The 17,641-nt window shown below is 35.4% G+C and overlaps 2 protein-coding genes across 2 annotated transcripts; one reads left to right on the top strand and one right to left on the bottom strand.

Moving 5' to 3' along the window:
• The first annotated feature begins 864 nt into the window (after positions 1 to 864).
• LOC110635561 (probable plastid-lipid-associated protein 14, chloroplastic) lies at positions 865 to 5,956 on the top strand. The gene is made up of 14 exons (XM_021784941.2): positions 865 to 1,139; positions 1,319 to 1,647; positions 1,749 to 1,792; positions 1,878 to 1,956; positions 2,042 to 2,158; positions 2,422 to 2,604; positions 2,693 to 2,779; positions 3,148 to 3,254; positions 3,361 to 3,448; positions 3,685 to 3,765; positions 3,861 to 3,937; positions 4,062 to 4,197; positions 4,734 to 4,796; positions 5,114 to 5,956. Exons 2-14 carry the CDS (start codon positions 1,330 to 1,332, stop codon positions 5,759 to 5,761), a joined length of 2,028 nt encoding a protein of 675 aa, XP_021640633.2. The 5' UTR covers positions 865 to 1,139; positions 1,319 to 1,329; the 3' UTR covers positions 5,762 to 5,956.
• A 5,574-nt stretch (positions 5,957 to 11,530) lies between these two features.
• LOC110635558 (splicing factor SF3a60 homolog) lies at positions 11,531 to 16,575 on the bottom strand. Its single transcript, XM_021784939.2, has 12 exons — positions 16,019 to 16,575; positions 15,799 to 15,912; positions 15,589 to 15,693; positions 14,941 to 15,083; positions 14,710 to 14,806; positions 14,409 to 14,573; positions 14,229 to 14,300; positions 13,475 to 13,633; positions 13,174 to 13,251; positions 12,678 to 12,806; positions 12,341 to 12,487; positions 11,531 to 12,036 (listed from the first exon to the last, which is right to left on the bottom strand). The coding sequence occupies exons 1-12, from the start codon at positions 16,190 to 16,192 to the stop codon at positions 11,890 to 11,892; spliced, it is 1,530 nt and encodes a 509-aa protein (XP_021640631.2). The 5' UTR covers positions 16,193 to 16,575; the 3' UTR covers positions 11,531 to 11,889.
• Positions 16,576 to 17,641: the final 1,066 nt, after the last annotated feature.

The following is a 17,641-nucleotide window of genomic DNA, read 5'->3' as shown; positions in this document are numbered from 1 at the left end:
ATAATAATAAAAAATTTTAAACAAAAGTGTTTATATTAATAAAATAATAAAATTGAATTAATAAAGCTTGTGATTATTGAAAAAAAAATAAGGTTTAGATTTTTTAATCATTTATTTTCTTAAATATAAATAATAAAAATATTGAAGTCAAGGATAAATATTCACCATTTTCGTTATAATGAAAAAAAAAAAGAATAAATATTATCATTATTTTAACTCACAATGCATATGAAATGCTTTAAAATCAATAAAAATAATATAAATCATTATATGATTCATCTATTAGTGTATGAGAAAATGTTAAGGGCTTCATTCATAATTCTCTTAACTTGTTCTGAAGAAAGGTTCAAGCAATGGTTTGCATGGTTAAGTTGGAAATTAAAATGGGATCTGTTTAATTTAAAATTAAAATAAATAGAGTTCAGATAAATTAAAAATAATTTTTAACATCAAGATTAAAAAAAATTAATATTTATAAATATTAAGTGCAATAATAAAATTTATTGTGCTCTAAATTATAGAATTCAAAAAAGTATGAGTGATAATCATGAACTATAAAAAAAAATAATAATAATAATTTTTTATAAAACGTAAAATGGACAATTTTAATTCTGATTTGAAGTCTACATAGATCGGAACCAAATCAAAATTTGGCTGGTGTGGTGTGGGCTTAGTTTATTGGACTTTTCTATTCGTGGGCTATGTTGATGAGAAGGCCTTGTATTTTCTGATCTATTAAAATTTTAAAATATCTTCTATTTATTTTTACACGTGAATAATGAATATAAGTTTATTACAACAAAATAACTAGAATTATGGTTCTAATTTGTATAATAAGAGATGGATAATCTCGGAATTATCGACGTGGCATTGGGCGGATTCGCCGAGAGTACGACAATTACAATTCCAAACCCGGAAGCGGAGTGCTTCCCACCCCCATAATTCAAGGAACAGGACAGATATTTGCAGAGCAGACGTAGACACGAGCTTAACCCATGGAGCCAACGCCCCCAGCGTATTCGATCACGCAACTCTCACACGCTTCCCTCTTTATTTACACACTTCTCTTTCCCACTCCTTTCACCTTCTCTTCTCCTTGAATTGGCTCTCCTGCTTTATTTCTCTGTCCTCTATTTCTGGTAAGTCCTAAATCTCTCTGATTTCTGCTTCCTCTCCAATTCTTATGAGTTTCATACTATTCGAGGGAAATTTAAGTGTCTTGATCTTACTTTTAAACACCCTTAAACAAAAAAGTGAAAAGCTTTATCACCCACAAATTTTATTTGATTGTTGGTTTATTGTCTTCTATTGTTTACAGCTTCTGACTTGATGGCTGCGCTGCGCGGAGTTGGTTTCACTATAAGCCCTGAGCGTGTGCAAGTGAAATTTTTTAGTGAAAATTTATCGACAAGACTGATTAAGCGTAATTTCTTTTGTGTCAAACGTAAGTCTACCTTTTCTTATAGAAGAGAGTTCTGGAAAAACAGATGCTCATTGTCTAGTAAAGCCGTGTCTCCACTGGAATCGGAAGACAATGCTCGCAGTGCTTTAACGGATTCTTTGGAGGAAGAATCAGGGCATGTTATAAGGTTCGACATGTCCGATTTCAAACTGCTTACCCATGTCAGTATTGGCCTTGGTGGGCGGGTATGAAGAACTTAAATGCAGTTGTTCACATGTGATTTTTGGTAATTTAATTGGGATAGATCAAATTTATATGATTTTTCTGAAATCGGTTCTTGGTATAGGCGGATGAGGTTGTTTATGAAGCTATAGTCAAGGATTCTAGCAGGTTAGTATTTTTTTTTTTTTTTTTATTAAAGACTTGTTATCAGTAATATGGTGGGTTAATGTCTAGTGGCATTATGGAATTGCAGTCCTTTATATAACACCAGAGTTGTGCTACGACAATTTTTAAGTGCACAAGCTCAACGCAGAGGAAAGCGAGCGATAGAGGTTTGTAGCTGTGCTGTTAAAATTTTACATGGTATGTTAAGGTTTCCAGTTTGCTATAACTTGTTAATTTTGTTTTGTCTTATAGGTATTGAAGAAGTTGGTCCGCCGCAGGCTCCTTTACCATTCTTATTCAATGCAAGTTCATGGTTATGTCTATTCACCTGCAACTGGCGGCTGTAGCTTGTTTACCCTGGTTCATGGGGTAGGTAATTCTCTTTGTATAGATGGATTTATAGGTGTTGTGCAGTGAGAAATCATTTAGTTTCTTTAATGCTTGATAGATTGGGTTCTAAGGGTAATCTTGTTGGAGTGTTTTGCATTCCTTGTGTATCTACGTATTGAAAGCTGAGGGTTTTCTATTTGTTCAGTGTTTCAATTTTCTATTTTTTAAAGCTTAAAAATGTCATAGTTTAGTCAGAAGAGAAGATATATATGAATTTTTCTAACTTCCTTTACTTTTGGCAGTATCATGGTAGTTTTTCTTTAAGACATTGGCTTCAACAATCAGATTGGCTTCCTACCTTGGAAGCTACTCTTGCATTGGATGAAGAATCTGTGAGGAGGGTGGGAGATGATACAATTGGAGGGCCTGCAGTCTCTCGGCAGTCTCGAATTATACGTATATTGATGAGGGATCTCTTGATCGGAGTATGTTTAATTTCTTAGTATAATTGACTACATAGCATACTTTGTTTGTCATTCAATAGAACTAAGGTGTTCAAGATATGTCCTTCAGGTGAATTACTTGCACAGTCATGGACTTGCCCATACAGAGTTGAGGCTGGAGAATGTTCATATAAGCCCAGTCGACAGACATATTAAAGTAAAGTTTTCTTATATCTATATTTGGAAGCTAGATTATGTGGCTTGTAATTTTAGAAGTTTATTTGGTATGTATGGATTACCAGTGCATGAAAAGAAATCCTCCAGGAGGAGAGCTGCATCTTTTATGGTATCTATAAAGGATTCCTGTTGAGCAGGACTATTTGAGATGATCAAATATTTTGACTGCACTATGATTTTGTGTTGAAGTGGATAAGTTATATTCTCTTCAGCTATAAAATATCGGTAGCTCATCAAAATGTGTTAAGGAATAAGAGGTCCTTTAAACACATTAAAAAAAATTGTATTTATTTATTCCTTAATTTATACTATACTCTGAAATACTTTGAAATTTTTGTATTTTATTAGGTAGGGATACTAGGGAATGCTGCTGACTTTTATGAGGATGGTCCAAATAGTAATACACTGGACAACTGCATGGACCGGCGACAGATGATGATTGCATTTGACATGAGGTATGGTGTAGAGATATGTCAATATATTAAATATGTTTCAAAGTTCAAACTAAAAGTTACTAGCAGATTCACTTAAAGCTCATTCTGTTTCTCAAATGTTGCAAAGATGTGTTGGATTCATGATGGCAAAAATGGTGTTGCGAGAACTTATGGATCCCTCAATCTTCGCGAGTTTTAAATCATTCCTCATGAAGGTATAACATACTGATCTTGCACTTCCTTGTGAGCTGTTTGATCATACAGTCCAGAACCTAACTTAATCATAATGACACGTAAATTACATCTCTAGATGCTGCACAAAATTTTCTGTTTAGTAATACTCACAGCAAACAATGAGACTTTTCTTTTATATTAAATAATTGTTATAATCGGAAGTATGACTACCTTGTTATGTCAAGCACATTATTGTTATGTCCATTCATGGTTGCAGGGAAATGATCCTTCATGCTTGCGGGAATTTTTGTTGCGAATATTCAGAAGGAACGCTCTATCTGGTAGTGCTGGACTCCAAGTAAGCATGTGTATCATCAATACAAGTTACCGGAGTTGGAGTTTGATATCTGGTCCTTATGGATATATTGGAATTCATTGTTTTCTTTTCTGTAGATACTTGATCGGAATTGGGGTGCAGGTTGGAACCTTCTGTCCTTATTACTTGCTACCAAACCTTCTAAGAGAATAAGGTATTCCCCTGTTCTTCATATAGAAAAAAGTAAAGAATTCCATTTGCAGCAGTTATGTTGATTAAATACTGCAGCTCTGAGGTAGATGATGTATTTGTAATGATCACTTTAATTTGTTTTTCAGTTGTTTGGATGCTCTCAGACACCCATTTTTGTGTGGACCTAGATGGCGGGTTGTCCCGTCCATGGATATTATTAGATGGGGCCTCGGTTCAACTGCAGTGCGCATTGCAGAGGAATATATTTACAGCAGGCCCCAGGTATTATGAATTTGCCTGCCATTTGGCTCCTTCATTGTGAATTTCCAGCCTGCGAATGTGTTGGTTGCCCAAAAAAGTTGAAATATTATGCATATGAAATCTATGTGATCTGGCTTACTTTCAAACTTTGGTATAACAAAAATGGTACAAATTATATGATTTGGATTATCTCAGAGTTTGAATCAGTGAAACTGTGGTTCTACTGAAGTCCAGTTGTCATGTTTGGTTCATATAATTTTGTGTGCTGTTATCTAATCATTTACTAGCTTGGATTAGTGCGATCCTGCATCTTGACCTTCGGTGGTACACTTTATCGTGTGAGATGTAGAAGTGCTTTATGTTTCCTGCAAGGATGAAACATAGGAGATTGAACAATTTATCTCAGTTGATTCTCATATCCTTAGGAATCATCTTTCTATGTTTCCATTTCCATTGGTACCTTTATATATATATATATATATATATATATATATATTGTATTTAGTGGTAACTATAATGTAAACTGTTTGATTGACACTTTTTTTTTTTTGGGATAGCGTAATAGGCTTGCCTACTTTGTTGAATTGATGGAGATGCTGAATCCACATTCAAGGCCAAAGGTAAATAATTGAATTATTGTAGATTTTATAGATTCATTGATTTCTTTGCTGTCATTTGCAGACCACCAGTCAAGTATTCTATTCTAGATCAGTGTGGCTGCCAATTAGGGCTATACCTTACATTTGCCATTTGCACGCTCAGTTCATATGGAGATAGTTAACTTTTTCTTCATAAATTAATTCCAGGTCAATGGGAACTGGGAAGTGTCTCATGAAGTAGAAGAAACATTTTATTAATCAGTTAAACTTTGAGCATAAACCACCTTGGCTCTAGTCTGTTTGAAGGTTTATTGAAATTGTATCAATTTGATCTGCAGAACTGGTTGGAGTTGCTGCCTGGAAAATGGCGTCTATTATATTGTACAGGGAGGCACATAGGCTTAACCCTTCGTCAGCCCTCTGCTCGTGTTCTCATCGGCGATGTTAATCTAACTGTTTCAAGAGCATCGGATTTAAACACCAGCCTTTCTTTCACTTCTGACATTGGCTTCACAGTCATCATCGGTCATGATTGGCCCCATGACAAGGCTGGAATTATTGGGAAAATGGAAGTAGACTCTGTATTTAGATTAACATCTGGAAGACGGTTGTATCTTAAGGAAGAAAAAAGTACTGGAAGATTCTCCTTTGGTCAATCAAACAATTTTGATTCATTATTTCAGAAATTATCAGGTAGAAAATGGAGGAAAGCAATCCCTTTTAAGGAGTTCCCATCGAGCCTTCCAGTGGCTAAGCTTGCTTCGAATGACATAGAGGTGACAATGAATCTCAGTGACCCACTTGATCAAAATGTTGTTACTGCAAGAAATATAATTCAAGAAGTTCGCACGCAAATACCTCCTGAAATGTTTGATTTGTCAAAGCTTGTTTGTGGTACATATGTGGACTCCAGGCTACTTGTCCTCCGTGGGGTAAATGGATCAGCTCTCTTATTTACTAGGTCTTGTGTTGATGAAACATTGTAGATAACAATAGTCATGGAGGGAAGTGTAATTATGTATTGTATTCTTTGATTGTGCAATCTGTACAAAATTTATTTTCTGATTAACGATATATGCACTTCCTGGAATAGCTTGTATAAGATTGCTACTGTACCCTAATTGTACAATCTGTAAAGTCCACTGCCTAGATTGTATAAGATTTTCATTTTTTATAAGAAATTCAAAACTACAAAGTGTTGCAATATACAGCAGCAAAAGGCCTTTTATCTTTCTCGGATAAAAGATTGAAGATTGAAGGTGATGTCTAGATGGCGTTGATGAGCACCGATTTCATGCGATACTGACATGAACAGTATTGCCTCAGCATGACAACATCCAATGACATAAAGCTTGTTTCTGTATATATCAACTTCCAGACCATTAGAAACTACCATCCGAGTTTTCAGATAGAAAACTATGGCGATATCCGGTTGTAGGTTCCATTGCGGCTTCATCTTGGCAATATAGATATCAGTTGGAGTGCCAATTTCTGAAAAAATTGCTGCAGTTCAAAGCTGTAACACAATATTGCAGGAGTTGTAAGACAGTGCTAGAAATTTGTAGAAAAAACAGGACAGAAGGTTTCAAAATCTCCTGGCTGCTGTGCATAGTGAAGAATTGTTGATGTTCATTGTGTGCGTGCTCTTCTTACCAAGGAAATTCAAGATATGATCGGGCAGTTCTATGTTACAAATTCAAGAAAAATTGACGGCTGCAGTTTCCTCCATACGAACTAATTAGGAAGTTCTTTTGTGTTACCTGTTTCTTGGTTTCTATAAACATGCATTGTATGAGAATTGAGAATTGTACAAACCGTGCAGGCACTTCCCATGAATCCCTCTCTTTTCATGAAACACAACTTTCCCTTCTTTCAAGTGCTTGTCATCGCTTTGGCTTTTTCAAATTTTGTTCTATTTCTTAGCAGCCAAACAAAGGCTTCAATGCCATTAAATTCAAAGAAGACGTTCGAGATGAATAATGAGATGCTCTTATCTTTTCTCGATTTCTCATCTAACATGCATGGTTGCTCAGCAATTCTATTTTATTTATGCAATCTGGTGATGCCATGGACATAGAGAAATTCTTTTACAAGCTGAACTTCATCCACAGCCAATAGTCAAGCCATGCTAGATGAACCTCAATTTGGGATTTTTTTTTTTTTTTTTTGTTCAAAGAAATACTTCAACTCCGCCTAAGTAGTTTGCGCTTAGCCGGTCCCAAGCCCGGATAAAGGAGGAGGGTTGCGGTAGGTGACAACCAGCGTAAAAATTTCGTCACACCCTATGATATGGATTCAAATGATATAAACGTTGGGGCGTCCTCTACTAACGACGCGCTACATCGGAGCCCGGGTGTAGTGATAAATATGCAAGGGTGTAGGGCGTTCACCGAAAGCGACGCGCCATGCCGGCGCCCGGGTGTGGTGTTAAGTGAGCAAGGGTTCCCACATCATGGATGGGTGTGGGTAAAGAAGTTAGTCCATAGGACAGATAATAGAACAAATAGTGGAACAGAACACAAGATAGACATAGAAAATAATAGAAGATATCATTGAAGGAGACCAATTAGGAAGGAGCAGGATAGGAGGAGGATCAGAGTTGGTATTTGGAATGTTGGATCACTTACAAGAAAATTAATGGAGCTTGTGGATACCTTGGAAAGGAGAAGGGTGAATATTGCTTGCATTCAGGAGACTAAATGGGTAGGAGAGAAAAGTAAGGAAGTGGGTAAATCAGGTTACAAATTGTGGATTACCTGAAAGGAGAGAAACAAGAACTGAGAGGGTATAATCATAGAAAGGACATTGAAAGACGCAGAGTAAATGTGAAAAGAGTAGGAGATAGAATTATACTAGTAAAGCTAGTAATAGACGGAGAAACAATAAATATAGTTAGTGCTTATGCCCCACAAATAGGACTAGACAGTGAGAGTAAACAAAGGTTTTGGGAAGATATGGATGATTTAATGCAAAGCATACCGAATGAAGAGAATGTTTTCATTGGTGGAGATTTGAATGGACATGTAGGAAGTGATAGGCAAGGTTATGAGAATGTTCATGGAGGTTTTGGTTTTGGCAGTCGAAATGAGGAGGGAAAAAGCATCCTGGATTTTGCTATGGCATACGACCTAATACTAGCAAATACCTACTTTATAAAAAGAGAGTCACATTTAGTGACTTTCAAAAGTGGGCAATATAGAAGTCAAATCGACTTCCTCTTAACCAGGAAGACAAATAGAGCTCTATGCAAGGATTGCAAGGTCATTCCAGGAGAGGCTTTAACAAGTCAACATAGGTTGGTGGTCTTGGATGTCAAGTTTAGGAACAATTCAAGTAAGGTCAGAAGAAATAGTGTAGCTCGAACAAAGTGGTGGGAGTTCAAAGGAGTAAAGCAAGTGAAGTTCAAAAATGAGCTTCTTGAGTCTGAAGTATGGAAGCTAGATATGGAGGCCAATGATATGTGGATACAGATGGCATCAAAGATTAGAGAAGTAGCTAGAAAAGTACTTGGGAAGTCTAAAGGACATGGACCACCCTCAAAAGAGAGATGGTGGTGGAATGAGGAAGTACAAAAGGCGTGAAGAGAAAAGGGAATGGTATAAGAAATTACCTAAATGTGATAATAATGAGGCATATGAACAGTATAAGATAGCAAAGAAAGAGGCAAAAGGCGATTAGCCAAGCAAGAGCACGTGCCTTTGAAAAGTTATATGAGAAACTTGGAACTAAAGAAGGGAGAAAGATATTTATAGATTAGCAAGGAGTAGAGAAAGGAAATGTCAAGATCTCAATCAAGTTAGGTGCATTAAGGATAAAGAAGGAAAAGTGTTGGTGAAAGATGAGGACATTAAAGAAAGATGGAGAAATTATTTTAATGATCTCTTTAATAATAGTCAAAATGGAAATAGCGTGAATATAGATTATAGAACAATAGAAAAGAATGTAAATTATATTAGAAGGATTAGATCTTTAGAAGTAAAGGAAGCACTTAAGAGAATGAAAGTAGGTAAAGCCTGTGGACCCGATGAAATACCAATTGAAGTGTGGAAGTATTTGGGAGATATGGGAGTGGCATGGTTAACTAAATTATTTAATAAGATTCTAAACTCAAAGAAAATGCCTGATGAATGGAGGAAGAGTATTTTAGTACCTATTTTTAAAAATAAGGGAGATATACAGAGTTGCTCAAACTATAGGGGAATTAAACTCATGAGCCATACTATGAAATTGTGGGAGAGAGTTGTGGAGCATCGACTACGTCATGATACTTCTATCTCTCTCAATCAATTTGGTTTCATGCCTGGTCGTTCAACTATGGAAGCGATCTTTCTCATTAGAAGCTTGATGGAGAAATATAGAGATGGAAAAAAAGATCTACACATGGTTTTTATTGATTTGGAGAAGGCTTATGATAGTGTTCCAAGAGAGGTCTTATGGAATGCGTTAGAACAAAAGAGGGTATCTATTAGGTACATACAAGTATTGAAAGATATGTATGAAGGAGCAACTACTATTGTGCGCACAGTGGGAGGGGACACAAGAGATTTTCCGATCTCAATTGAATTACACCAAGGATCAGCCATAAGCCCTTACCTTTTTACATTAGTTTTAGATGAACTGACGAAACATATACAAGAGAGTATTCCTTGGTGCATGATGTTTGCGGATGATATTGTTCTGATAGATGAGACACGAGAAGGAGTCAATAAAAAGCTAGAACTTTGGAGAAGTACTCTAGAGTCAAAGGGTTTTAAGTTAAGTAGAACGAAGACAGAATACATGCATTGCAAGTTCAGTGAAGGCCAAACTGGTGATAGGGAAGGAGTTAGTTTGAATGGAATGGCACTGTCCCAAAGTAATCACTTTAAATATCTAGGCTCAGTCCTTCAAGTAGATGGGGGATGTGAGGAGGATGTTAGTCATAGGATTAAAGCCGGATGGTTGAAGTGGAGACGTGCCACGGGAGTTTTATGTGATCGTAAGATTCCCAATAAATTAAAAGGAAAATTTTACCGTACAGCCATACGACCGGCTATGCTATATGGTAGTGAGTGTTGGGCACTGAAAGAGTCGTATGCATCTAAGATAAGAGTTGCAGAGATGAAAATGTTAAGGTGGATGAGTGGTCATACTAGACTAGATAAAGTCCGTAATGAAAGTATTAGAGAAAAGGTAGGAGCGGTGCCAATTGAAGATAAGTTGAGAGAAGGGAGATTGAGGTGGTTTGGTCATGTGAAGCGTAGACATACGGAGGCTCCAGTTAGACAAGTAGAGCACATTAGGCTAGAGGATAGAAAGAAAAAAAGGGGTAGACCTAAATTGACTTGGAAGAGAGTAGTACAGCATGACTTAGAAGCATTACACATTTCTGAGGATTTAACCCAAAATCGTTTAGAGTGGAAAAAGCGAATCCATATAGCCGACCCCAAATTTTTGGGATAAAGGCTTAGTTGAGTTGAGTTGAGTTGAGTTGTTCAAAGAAATACTTCAAAACCTTGGTCTGAAATTTCAGATTCCAGTTTTCTGATTGAATTATGCCATTTAATTGATGATACCCGCAAACAGAGAGGCTTAAGGGAGGATTCCTAGCTAGAGAGCTAGGAGTTCCAGGTAAAGTCAGATGTCTGAGTCTTTGTACAGGTGCAATGCAATGGTACGAATCAAGCATCTTTGCATAACTGTTGAAAGTATATATAGTTATACTTGAGTAACCATAATTACTGATAGAACTCTTTATATCCATAATATGCATATTGCATAATGGTTGGGATTAAGAGACTCACTCACAGGCCACAGCCAATTGAAGCAATGCCAATAGTTTTTCTCCTCTTGTCCATTCAGCAGAACTACTCTTTTGGGATTCAAGAGAGCATTACGAATTGAACAAATGGAGCAAGAAATGTTTGACTCCTCCTACTGAATCTGTCTTCCTTGAAAGTTGATTTTATGGAGAGGCCACCTGATTCAATCTCAGAACTTCATTGACCAATTTACAGGTTGGTTTTATGTATGATATTAACCTCCTGGACAACCCTGCAGGCTTTTAGGATGGAATTCAAATGGGGTTTGAGCGTTCCTGGAATTACAATAAATTCAAATTCGGAAGTCCTGTAGAACTGAAATGTGTTCACGGAAAAGCTCCTTGAGAAATTGCTGCTGTGGTTTAAGATGGTCGACTTTGTTAAGCCAGTTTGATGATCTTGTGCTAAGATTTATCAGTTGGAAAAGCAACTCACGGTTCTGGCTTTCTTGTATTTCCATGCTTTGAGCAGGTTGCAGCGTTTGGGCTGTTCTATCTTTTATTCTCTCGAATTTATTTATTTATTTATTTTTTAGCCAAAAAAAGAAAAGATAGAATAAATGAGTTAATGAAAAATTTTATGTTGACTGGCTGCCCGTGTAAGGTAACATGGCGACTGCTTATTAATCTCAGAATAAATAGATATGAAAAACCAAACTCAAAAATTTTTCATTTACAGAAAAACCAAACAAACAAACTATTCTGATTGACCTTAAAGGTAGAGATAAACCAAATGATGCAAGCATCCTATATTTATTTATTTTTGGCAAATGCAAATCAAATATTCATTGGATTTTAAAAGGACAGTAGCTAAGCCTATCATATAGATGTTCTTCGACTCAAAATTGAAGCTTGGTAGTCATCACAAACTTACTGACCAGGACATTTACAAGAAAATAGTATTATTTCTCATATTAAGTAGACCTAACAAAAAAAATAAGCCCACACCAACCTCAAATATAAATAGAAAAATTAATGTCATTTGCCACACTAGCTTTATCATAATTGCTTGGACCGAGGATCACATTGTATGCAGTACACATACAGAGGCAGGGGAGAGGGAAAGGTAAATGAATTTATAATTCAGGCTCATCCGTCTTTTGGGATTGCTTCAATTCCTCAAATAGTGAAATTTTTAGACTACATACTGGTACAATACACTGCAGTATTACAGAGTCAGGGCCAACATGGTTAAGATGATGCAAAGAACTGTAATTGGAACTACACCTTGGCTTGGGAAGGTTACTCTCAGTTAAGGGGGCCAACTGCAAAAATTCATTCACTCAGAGGCAGGCATCCACCAGTATTGTAAACTTAAATCAATCCCTGGCGTTGCAGATCAGTATATGTCTTTTTGTTGTAGATATTCCCCTCTCTGTCTTCATACTCCTCCTCAAGATCTGGTCGCCACTTGTTCAGTCCTTGCCGCTCTTGTATTTTTTTCCACAATTCTTTTGCTTCCTGCAAAACATTTAATTTAGATTAAAAGATGGCAATAATCAAGAGTCAGAATAATAATTATAAAAGGAGTTTCAGCATACCATGAAACATATTTTGCAGTCATCTATAACCTCATTTACAATCACACCTTACCATTGTCAATTTATTTTATACAATCAAGCAGATAGAAAAGCACATATATGATCCATTTGCACATGTAAATACTACCAGAACGGTACCACAAACCATCACTAGGTACCAACAAACAAATAAATTCACCACAATGAAGCACTTCATTCCAAGGACAGGGCCTGCAAAAGCACACCTCAATTGATGTGATCTCATTAAAGTTCTTGGTGTTTGGAATGCCAAGACAACGCATCCCATGCTGATGGCGCCATTCCTTGAAATGCCGCTCAAAAGCCCTACGTCCCCAGTAACTATAGTTCCCACATATCTCACACTTGAATTCCTGAGAAGAAGTAACATAAATATTAAACTTGCAGGCCACAGACAGAACCTATAATATAGAATCTAGGATAACATAAATGCGAAGAGATTAACCAAACAGAAGGGAAGATATGAGGCTAAGATGGATAACTAAAACACTGGCACACAAAATATAGTTTAATATGCTACTGCTACCAACATGAAGAAGATACCTGACCAAGACCATGAAGTTTATACAGCCAGTAAGGAATAGGCTTTCCATCCCAACCCATTGGCAGCTTGAGAGGATTGTAAATCTGTTGCTCCTCATCATCACTTTCAGTGTCAGCTTGCATCTCTTCCTGCCCCATATTTTCAGATCAAATAACCATGTAAATAGAAGATTCAACTATCCTAAATATTACAATATGAAAAGTTATGGAGCAATAATAATCACACAACAAGAACGTGGGGGAGATAGGAAAAGTTTCGAGATAAAGTGTCATACTAATTGGATCACACAAATTTTCCAGATGCAATTATGCTAATGCCTATTTGTCAATATGCTAGGAGAATGCCAGGCAAGGGAGAATATTGGGATAAATTTCAAAACTTTCATCAACTTCTATGAAGAATTTTCAAAGACGGCACAAATTTGGACATGTTTTGAAGTTAATCTACACCATAGGTAAGGTACTTCAGAACTTGTGCCGACTTCTATTAACTTACCTCCTCACGCTCTGCTTCCATTTCATCATATGTCAAAGCCTGCTTCTTCACAACATTTTCTTTTGTCTGTACAATAGTCTGCAGAAGGTAAAAAAGAAAAACACACGTGTAAGACCTTGTAGAAAAAATAAAATGTCAGTGTAGTTTCAGAAGGTTACTAAAAATGCACATGAAATTCCAATGCAGTACAGACAAAAAAAAAAAAAAAAAAAAGAGCTCCTGACAGGTACTGACTCTCTTTAGATCTTAATGTGCTCTCTCTTAATCGAGAGAATTGGACAATTTTGCAACAGTAGCTTACCTCACTCAGTAAATCACACAGTTTTTTCATTTTGGCCTCCATCAGGGCAATTTCTTTTGAATTGTCAACTTCTTTTAAGGCAGGTGCACCTCCATTCTGTTCTGATCCATGTGACCTTTTCGCAAAATGCTTCTTGTCCAACTTCTCAAGTGGTGTGTCCTGCACAAAATGAATAACATAAATAGCACATTAACTTGCTAATGGGAAACTCATGCAAAATTTGAACAGTACTACAATCAAAATTCAGGAAACGAGGCACTGTCCAATCAAAGAAAGGCTCCGTGGGAAGAAGGATTGAATTTATAAATAAACTGGCATTATGTCATGTTTAAAGTTTTATTAGTGGAACAGTAATTCCAGAACATCAGATTGCAGGCCTATTTTTGACCCTGAAAAAATATGAGCTTTTCTCTTCCTCCCCCCCCCCCCCCCCTCCCCCCCTCTTTCAAACCCCAAAAAAAAAAAATCTAGTCAGCGTTCCATCCAGAAAGAGGACAAACAAAAAGAAGAAAGGGTAATTAACAGATACAAAATCAGATATGTTTCTGTTAAATTTGCCAGATTAAAGTAATGTATGCCACTGACACATATCAATATGGAGAATCAATCTGAAGCAAAAAGGAAATTTCCTCCCTCCTATATCAGATGATAAGCGGTCTAACTAGAATGTCAAAACACAGTATAAATGGGACATATTTTCAGATTTCAATTTTTAACTTCTCAGATTCAATAATGGGTAAAAGAATCGAGAAACCTTTGTGAGGAAAAGCCTCTCTGCACGCTGCTGAAGAGTACCGCCACTCTTTAGTCCTAATGCAACCAATGCCTGTCAGGCAAACAAATTATTAATGACTAATATACTGATAAACAGGAAAGACAACTGAAATCAAAACAAAGGCAGCGTTAGGACACAACTGCAGACAGACATACTTACCTCCTTTAATTTGTCAGGGCCCACTTCCATAAGTTCCTCAACTGTGCTGTAATAATCAAGATCGATAACAGTATGCTGAGGTGGAAGTTGCCCACTTTCTTTAACATCCTTCTCCCATCCTTGTACATTGTCATTTTCCCATTGCTCCTCAAATTCGGCTGTAACCTGCCTCAATAGTCTTCATTGTCAAACAACGCACATGACCAAATCCAAGAAATATATCAACTAGATAGAATTTATAATGACATTGAAGTGCAACTGGTTCATCAAAACAGCCTAAAAAAATCCATATCAAACCAACCTTAGAGAATATCCTATCAAGATCTTGCAGGGGCTCTGTCCGTTGAAAAAGGTAAATTAAATACTCGAGTAGATTCTCCATATATTCCCTATATTGCCTGCAGAAAATTAAATCATAAACAGAACTATATTATCCTGGATGAATTAATTGCAACATAGAATGTGGGTGAATGAAGTGCTGAACCATTAACTAATAATACTTTTCTGCTTGCAAAAGAGAGAGATAAATTACCTTGTTAACTTCAGTTTTCGAGGGATATTATGTGGTTGTGAAAAAACATCAAGGTAAGCAGAGTATTCAATAGGCTCCCCGAATTTTGAATTAATAAACTGGTTGTACAACTCATGCATGTCCAAATATTTCCCAAATGCTTCCTGAAAAATAAATCTAGATAAGTTATTGATAACCTAGATTGCAAAGCAGTGATGGTGTAAAATGGAGAAAAATTAAAGTTCTTGATTATATGGAAAATCAAAGCACCAAAGCATGATAGAATCAATGCACAAGAATAAATCATAATAAAATGTAGAGCGTGTGCAAATTGATTATAAGGAAAAGAAAAGAAACTGAGAAGAAAACCCAATTAGGCAAAATCTAGAATCGATGCCTAACAAAAGGACAGGGATATTTTAGTGGCCATAAGTGGCACACCAGCAAAATCTCAAACTTTTGGAAATAGGACGCTGAATTTCACCGTCTCAATGCATTATATTATATTCACCATTTAATTGTTTACTTAAATTTAAGATTTAAAAGATAAAAGGAGAAATAAATCCTAGAACAAGTTTTCTATCTGATTACCAATGGTTTAACATATTTCTCACACAGGTGTGCTACAGATAAATTAAGAAGTAGGTGATACAAGTTGTAGAGAGAGACCTCCCCAGTGAACTCAATTACGGGTTCCTCTTTAAGCAGTGCCTCATGCTCCTCGTTGGCATCAACAACGCGTGCTGCTGGATGCCTTCTATGGTACTCACGAATCTACAAACACACATACACAGTCTTCATAATCAATAGCGACACCACAACTCCAAATACAAATATCATTCAATCTCAATCAAGAAAGAGAAATACATCAAAATTTACCTCTTTCAGCCTATCATAAAACGCACTAAACACGTTTGTTCCTGTTGCTGTTTGGCCCCCAAGAGCTGCAATCTCGTCCTTCCTTGCACTATCCTTATCTTCATAAATCTCCACCTGACGCAACCATTTAGGGGGAAAAAAAATGCATGATTAGCTTAAATAACAACAATCTACAGCAAGTAACGTATTTTTGTTAATTAAGCGACTCTCAGAAAATTACGAGTTTGTGCGTAGTAGACATGATGGTTTCGATCATGTTACGAACTCGGTGGCTCTGAAAGAGCCGGTCCTTGTTCGTCGCGGGCTCATTCTGGAGATCCTTCACTATGATCCGCTCGAGCCGTTCCACTTCCTCATGAGCTGCGCGAGTCACCTCCAAAAGCGTCGACGACATCTTGGTTGCCGCCGCCTCCGCCTTTCTCTTTTTCAGCAATCGCTTCTAATGGCCGTTCTACGGTAAATTCAGGTAGGGTAGGGTTTCTCTGTCACAAGCTTGTAAACGTAGCTTTGCGAGAAGCCGTCTCAAATATCAATTTTGAGGGACAATGTATATAGATAACACGACATCGTTTCAAATAAACCGGTAAAAAAAATGAAAAGAAAAAATAAATAAATGATGAAAACCTTCAGGTTTCCCTTCTTTTCTGCTTCTGAGGATGATAAATTAGAAAGAAAAATAACGCGGAAGCTGAACCAGTTCATACAGGAGACGATGGAGAGAAAGGAGAGAGCTTCTTGGATGAAGAATCAGATGGCCTTTGTTCTCTTTCTGCTACACAGTTATCTTTCCCCGAAAATTTCAATTTCAATTTCAATTTCAATCAATTATTTTTTCCATTGAAAATGTTGACGTTAAGATTGATTATACTTAGGACCGTTTGGTTGGCAAAATCAGAATTGTGCAAAATAGACGACGAAATAGTAAATTTTTATTTATATTTGAATTATTATGAGATTGGAGTAAGATTTTTTCAAAGTGTTTGATTTATATATATAAAATATAAAATAAGAATTAAATTTATTTTATGCTTAATAAAATTAATTTAAAATTATATTTTTATATTTTATATTTTTATTTTTTAACTTTACTTATTATAAGAGAATATAAAAATAATAATTTCTATATTTTTAAATTTGAATTAGTTATTATTATAATTATAATTTTTTAATTTTATTTAATTACAAATAAAAATAAAAATAGTATATTTTATCTTTTACTTTAGATAATTAAAGTCTATGAAAATATAAAAAATTATATTTTTACCATGTTTCATTCTAGTTAGTATAATTAATTATAATTATAATATTTAATTTTAATTATTTATATGAAAACATAAAAAAATAATAGCATTATATTTTAATTATTATTATTTTATTTTTTATTTTAATTATTTTAATTATAATTATTTTAGTTATTATAATTATTATAATTATATAATTTTTATAATTATAAGTTTTAATTAATTATTTGAAATATATAAAATATTTTAATTACTATAATTATTTAAATTATTATAATTGCAACTATAATTTTTTATTTTTATTTTTATTTAATTATTTGAATTATTTTTTTAATTTTAATTAATAACAATCCAATAAATATATGGGTAAGATCTAGCATTTAAAATATAAACATTTCCATCCAATTTCTGTGTTTTGATTTCAAGTTGAAAAGGGAAATGGTGATTCGCTTGGCTATGGAAATGAGATTCCTTAGTTTGTAGAAATGGCAATAGAAAAAAATGAATTTTCAAACACTCACAAAGGGGTTATTTTTTTGTGAACCAAATGGGACATTATAGTGCTTTTGTGTTTTTTTCTTTGATCGTTAGAGAATTTATTC

Source organism: Hevea brasiliensis, chromosome 13 (assembly GCF_030052815.1).
Source record: "Hevea brasiliensis isolate MT/VB/25A 57/8 chromosome 13, ASM3005281v1, whole genome shotgun sequence".
In the NCBI taxonomy this organism is placed as follows: domain Eukaryota; kingdom Viridiplantae; phylum Streptophyta; class Magnoliopsida; order Malpighiales; family Euphorbiaceae; genus Hevea; species Hevea brasiliensis.
The sequence above is the reverse complement of the archived record's forward strand: the minus strand, read 5'-3'. Positions and strand labels throughout refer to the sequence as shown.

Excerpts from the sequence above, each read along its gene's own strand:
- LOC110635561 (XM_021784941.2), top strand. The coding sequence starts at position 1,330 with ATGGCTGCGCTGCGCGGAGTTGGTTTCACTATAAGCCCTGAGCGTGTG. Across the intron at positions 1,648-1,748 it reads GTATTGGCCTTGGTGGGCGG|GCGGATGAGGTTGTTTATGA; the intron begins GTATGAAGAACT and ends TTCTTGGTATAG. Across the intron at positions 2,780-3,147 it reads CAGTCGACAGACATATTAAA|GTAGGGATACTAGGGAATGC; the intron begins GTAAAGTTTTCT and ends GTATTTTATTAG.
- LOC110635558 (XM_021784939.2), bottom strand. The coding sequence starts at position 16,192 with ATGTCGTCGACGCTTTTGGAGGTGACTCGCGCAGCTCATGAGGAAGTG. Across the intron at positions 15,694-15,798 it reads TTTATGATAGGCTGAAAGAG|ATTCGTGAGTACCATAGAAG; the intron begins GTAAATTTTGAT and ends GTGTGTTTGTAG. Across the intron at positions 12,807-13,173 it reads TGGAAGCAGAGCGTGAGGAG|GAAGAGATGCAAGCTGACAC; the intron begins GTAAGTTAATAG and ends AATATGGGGCAG.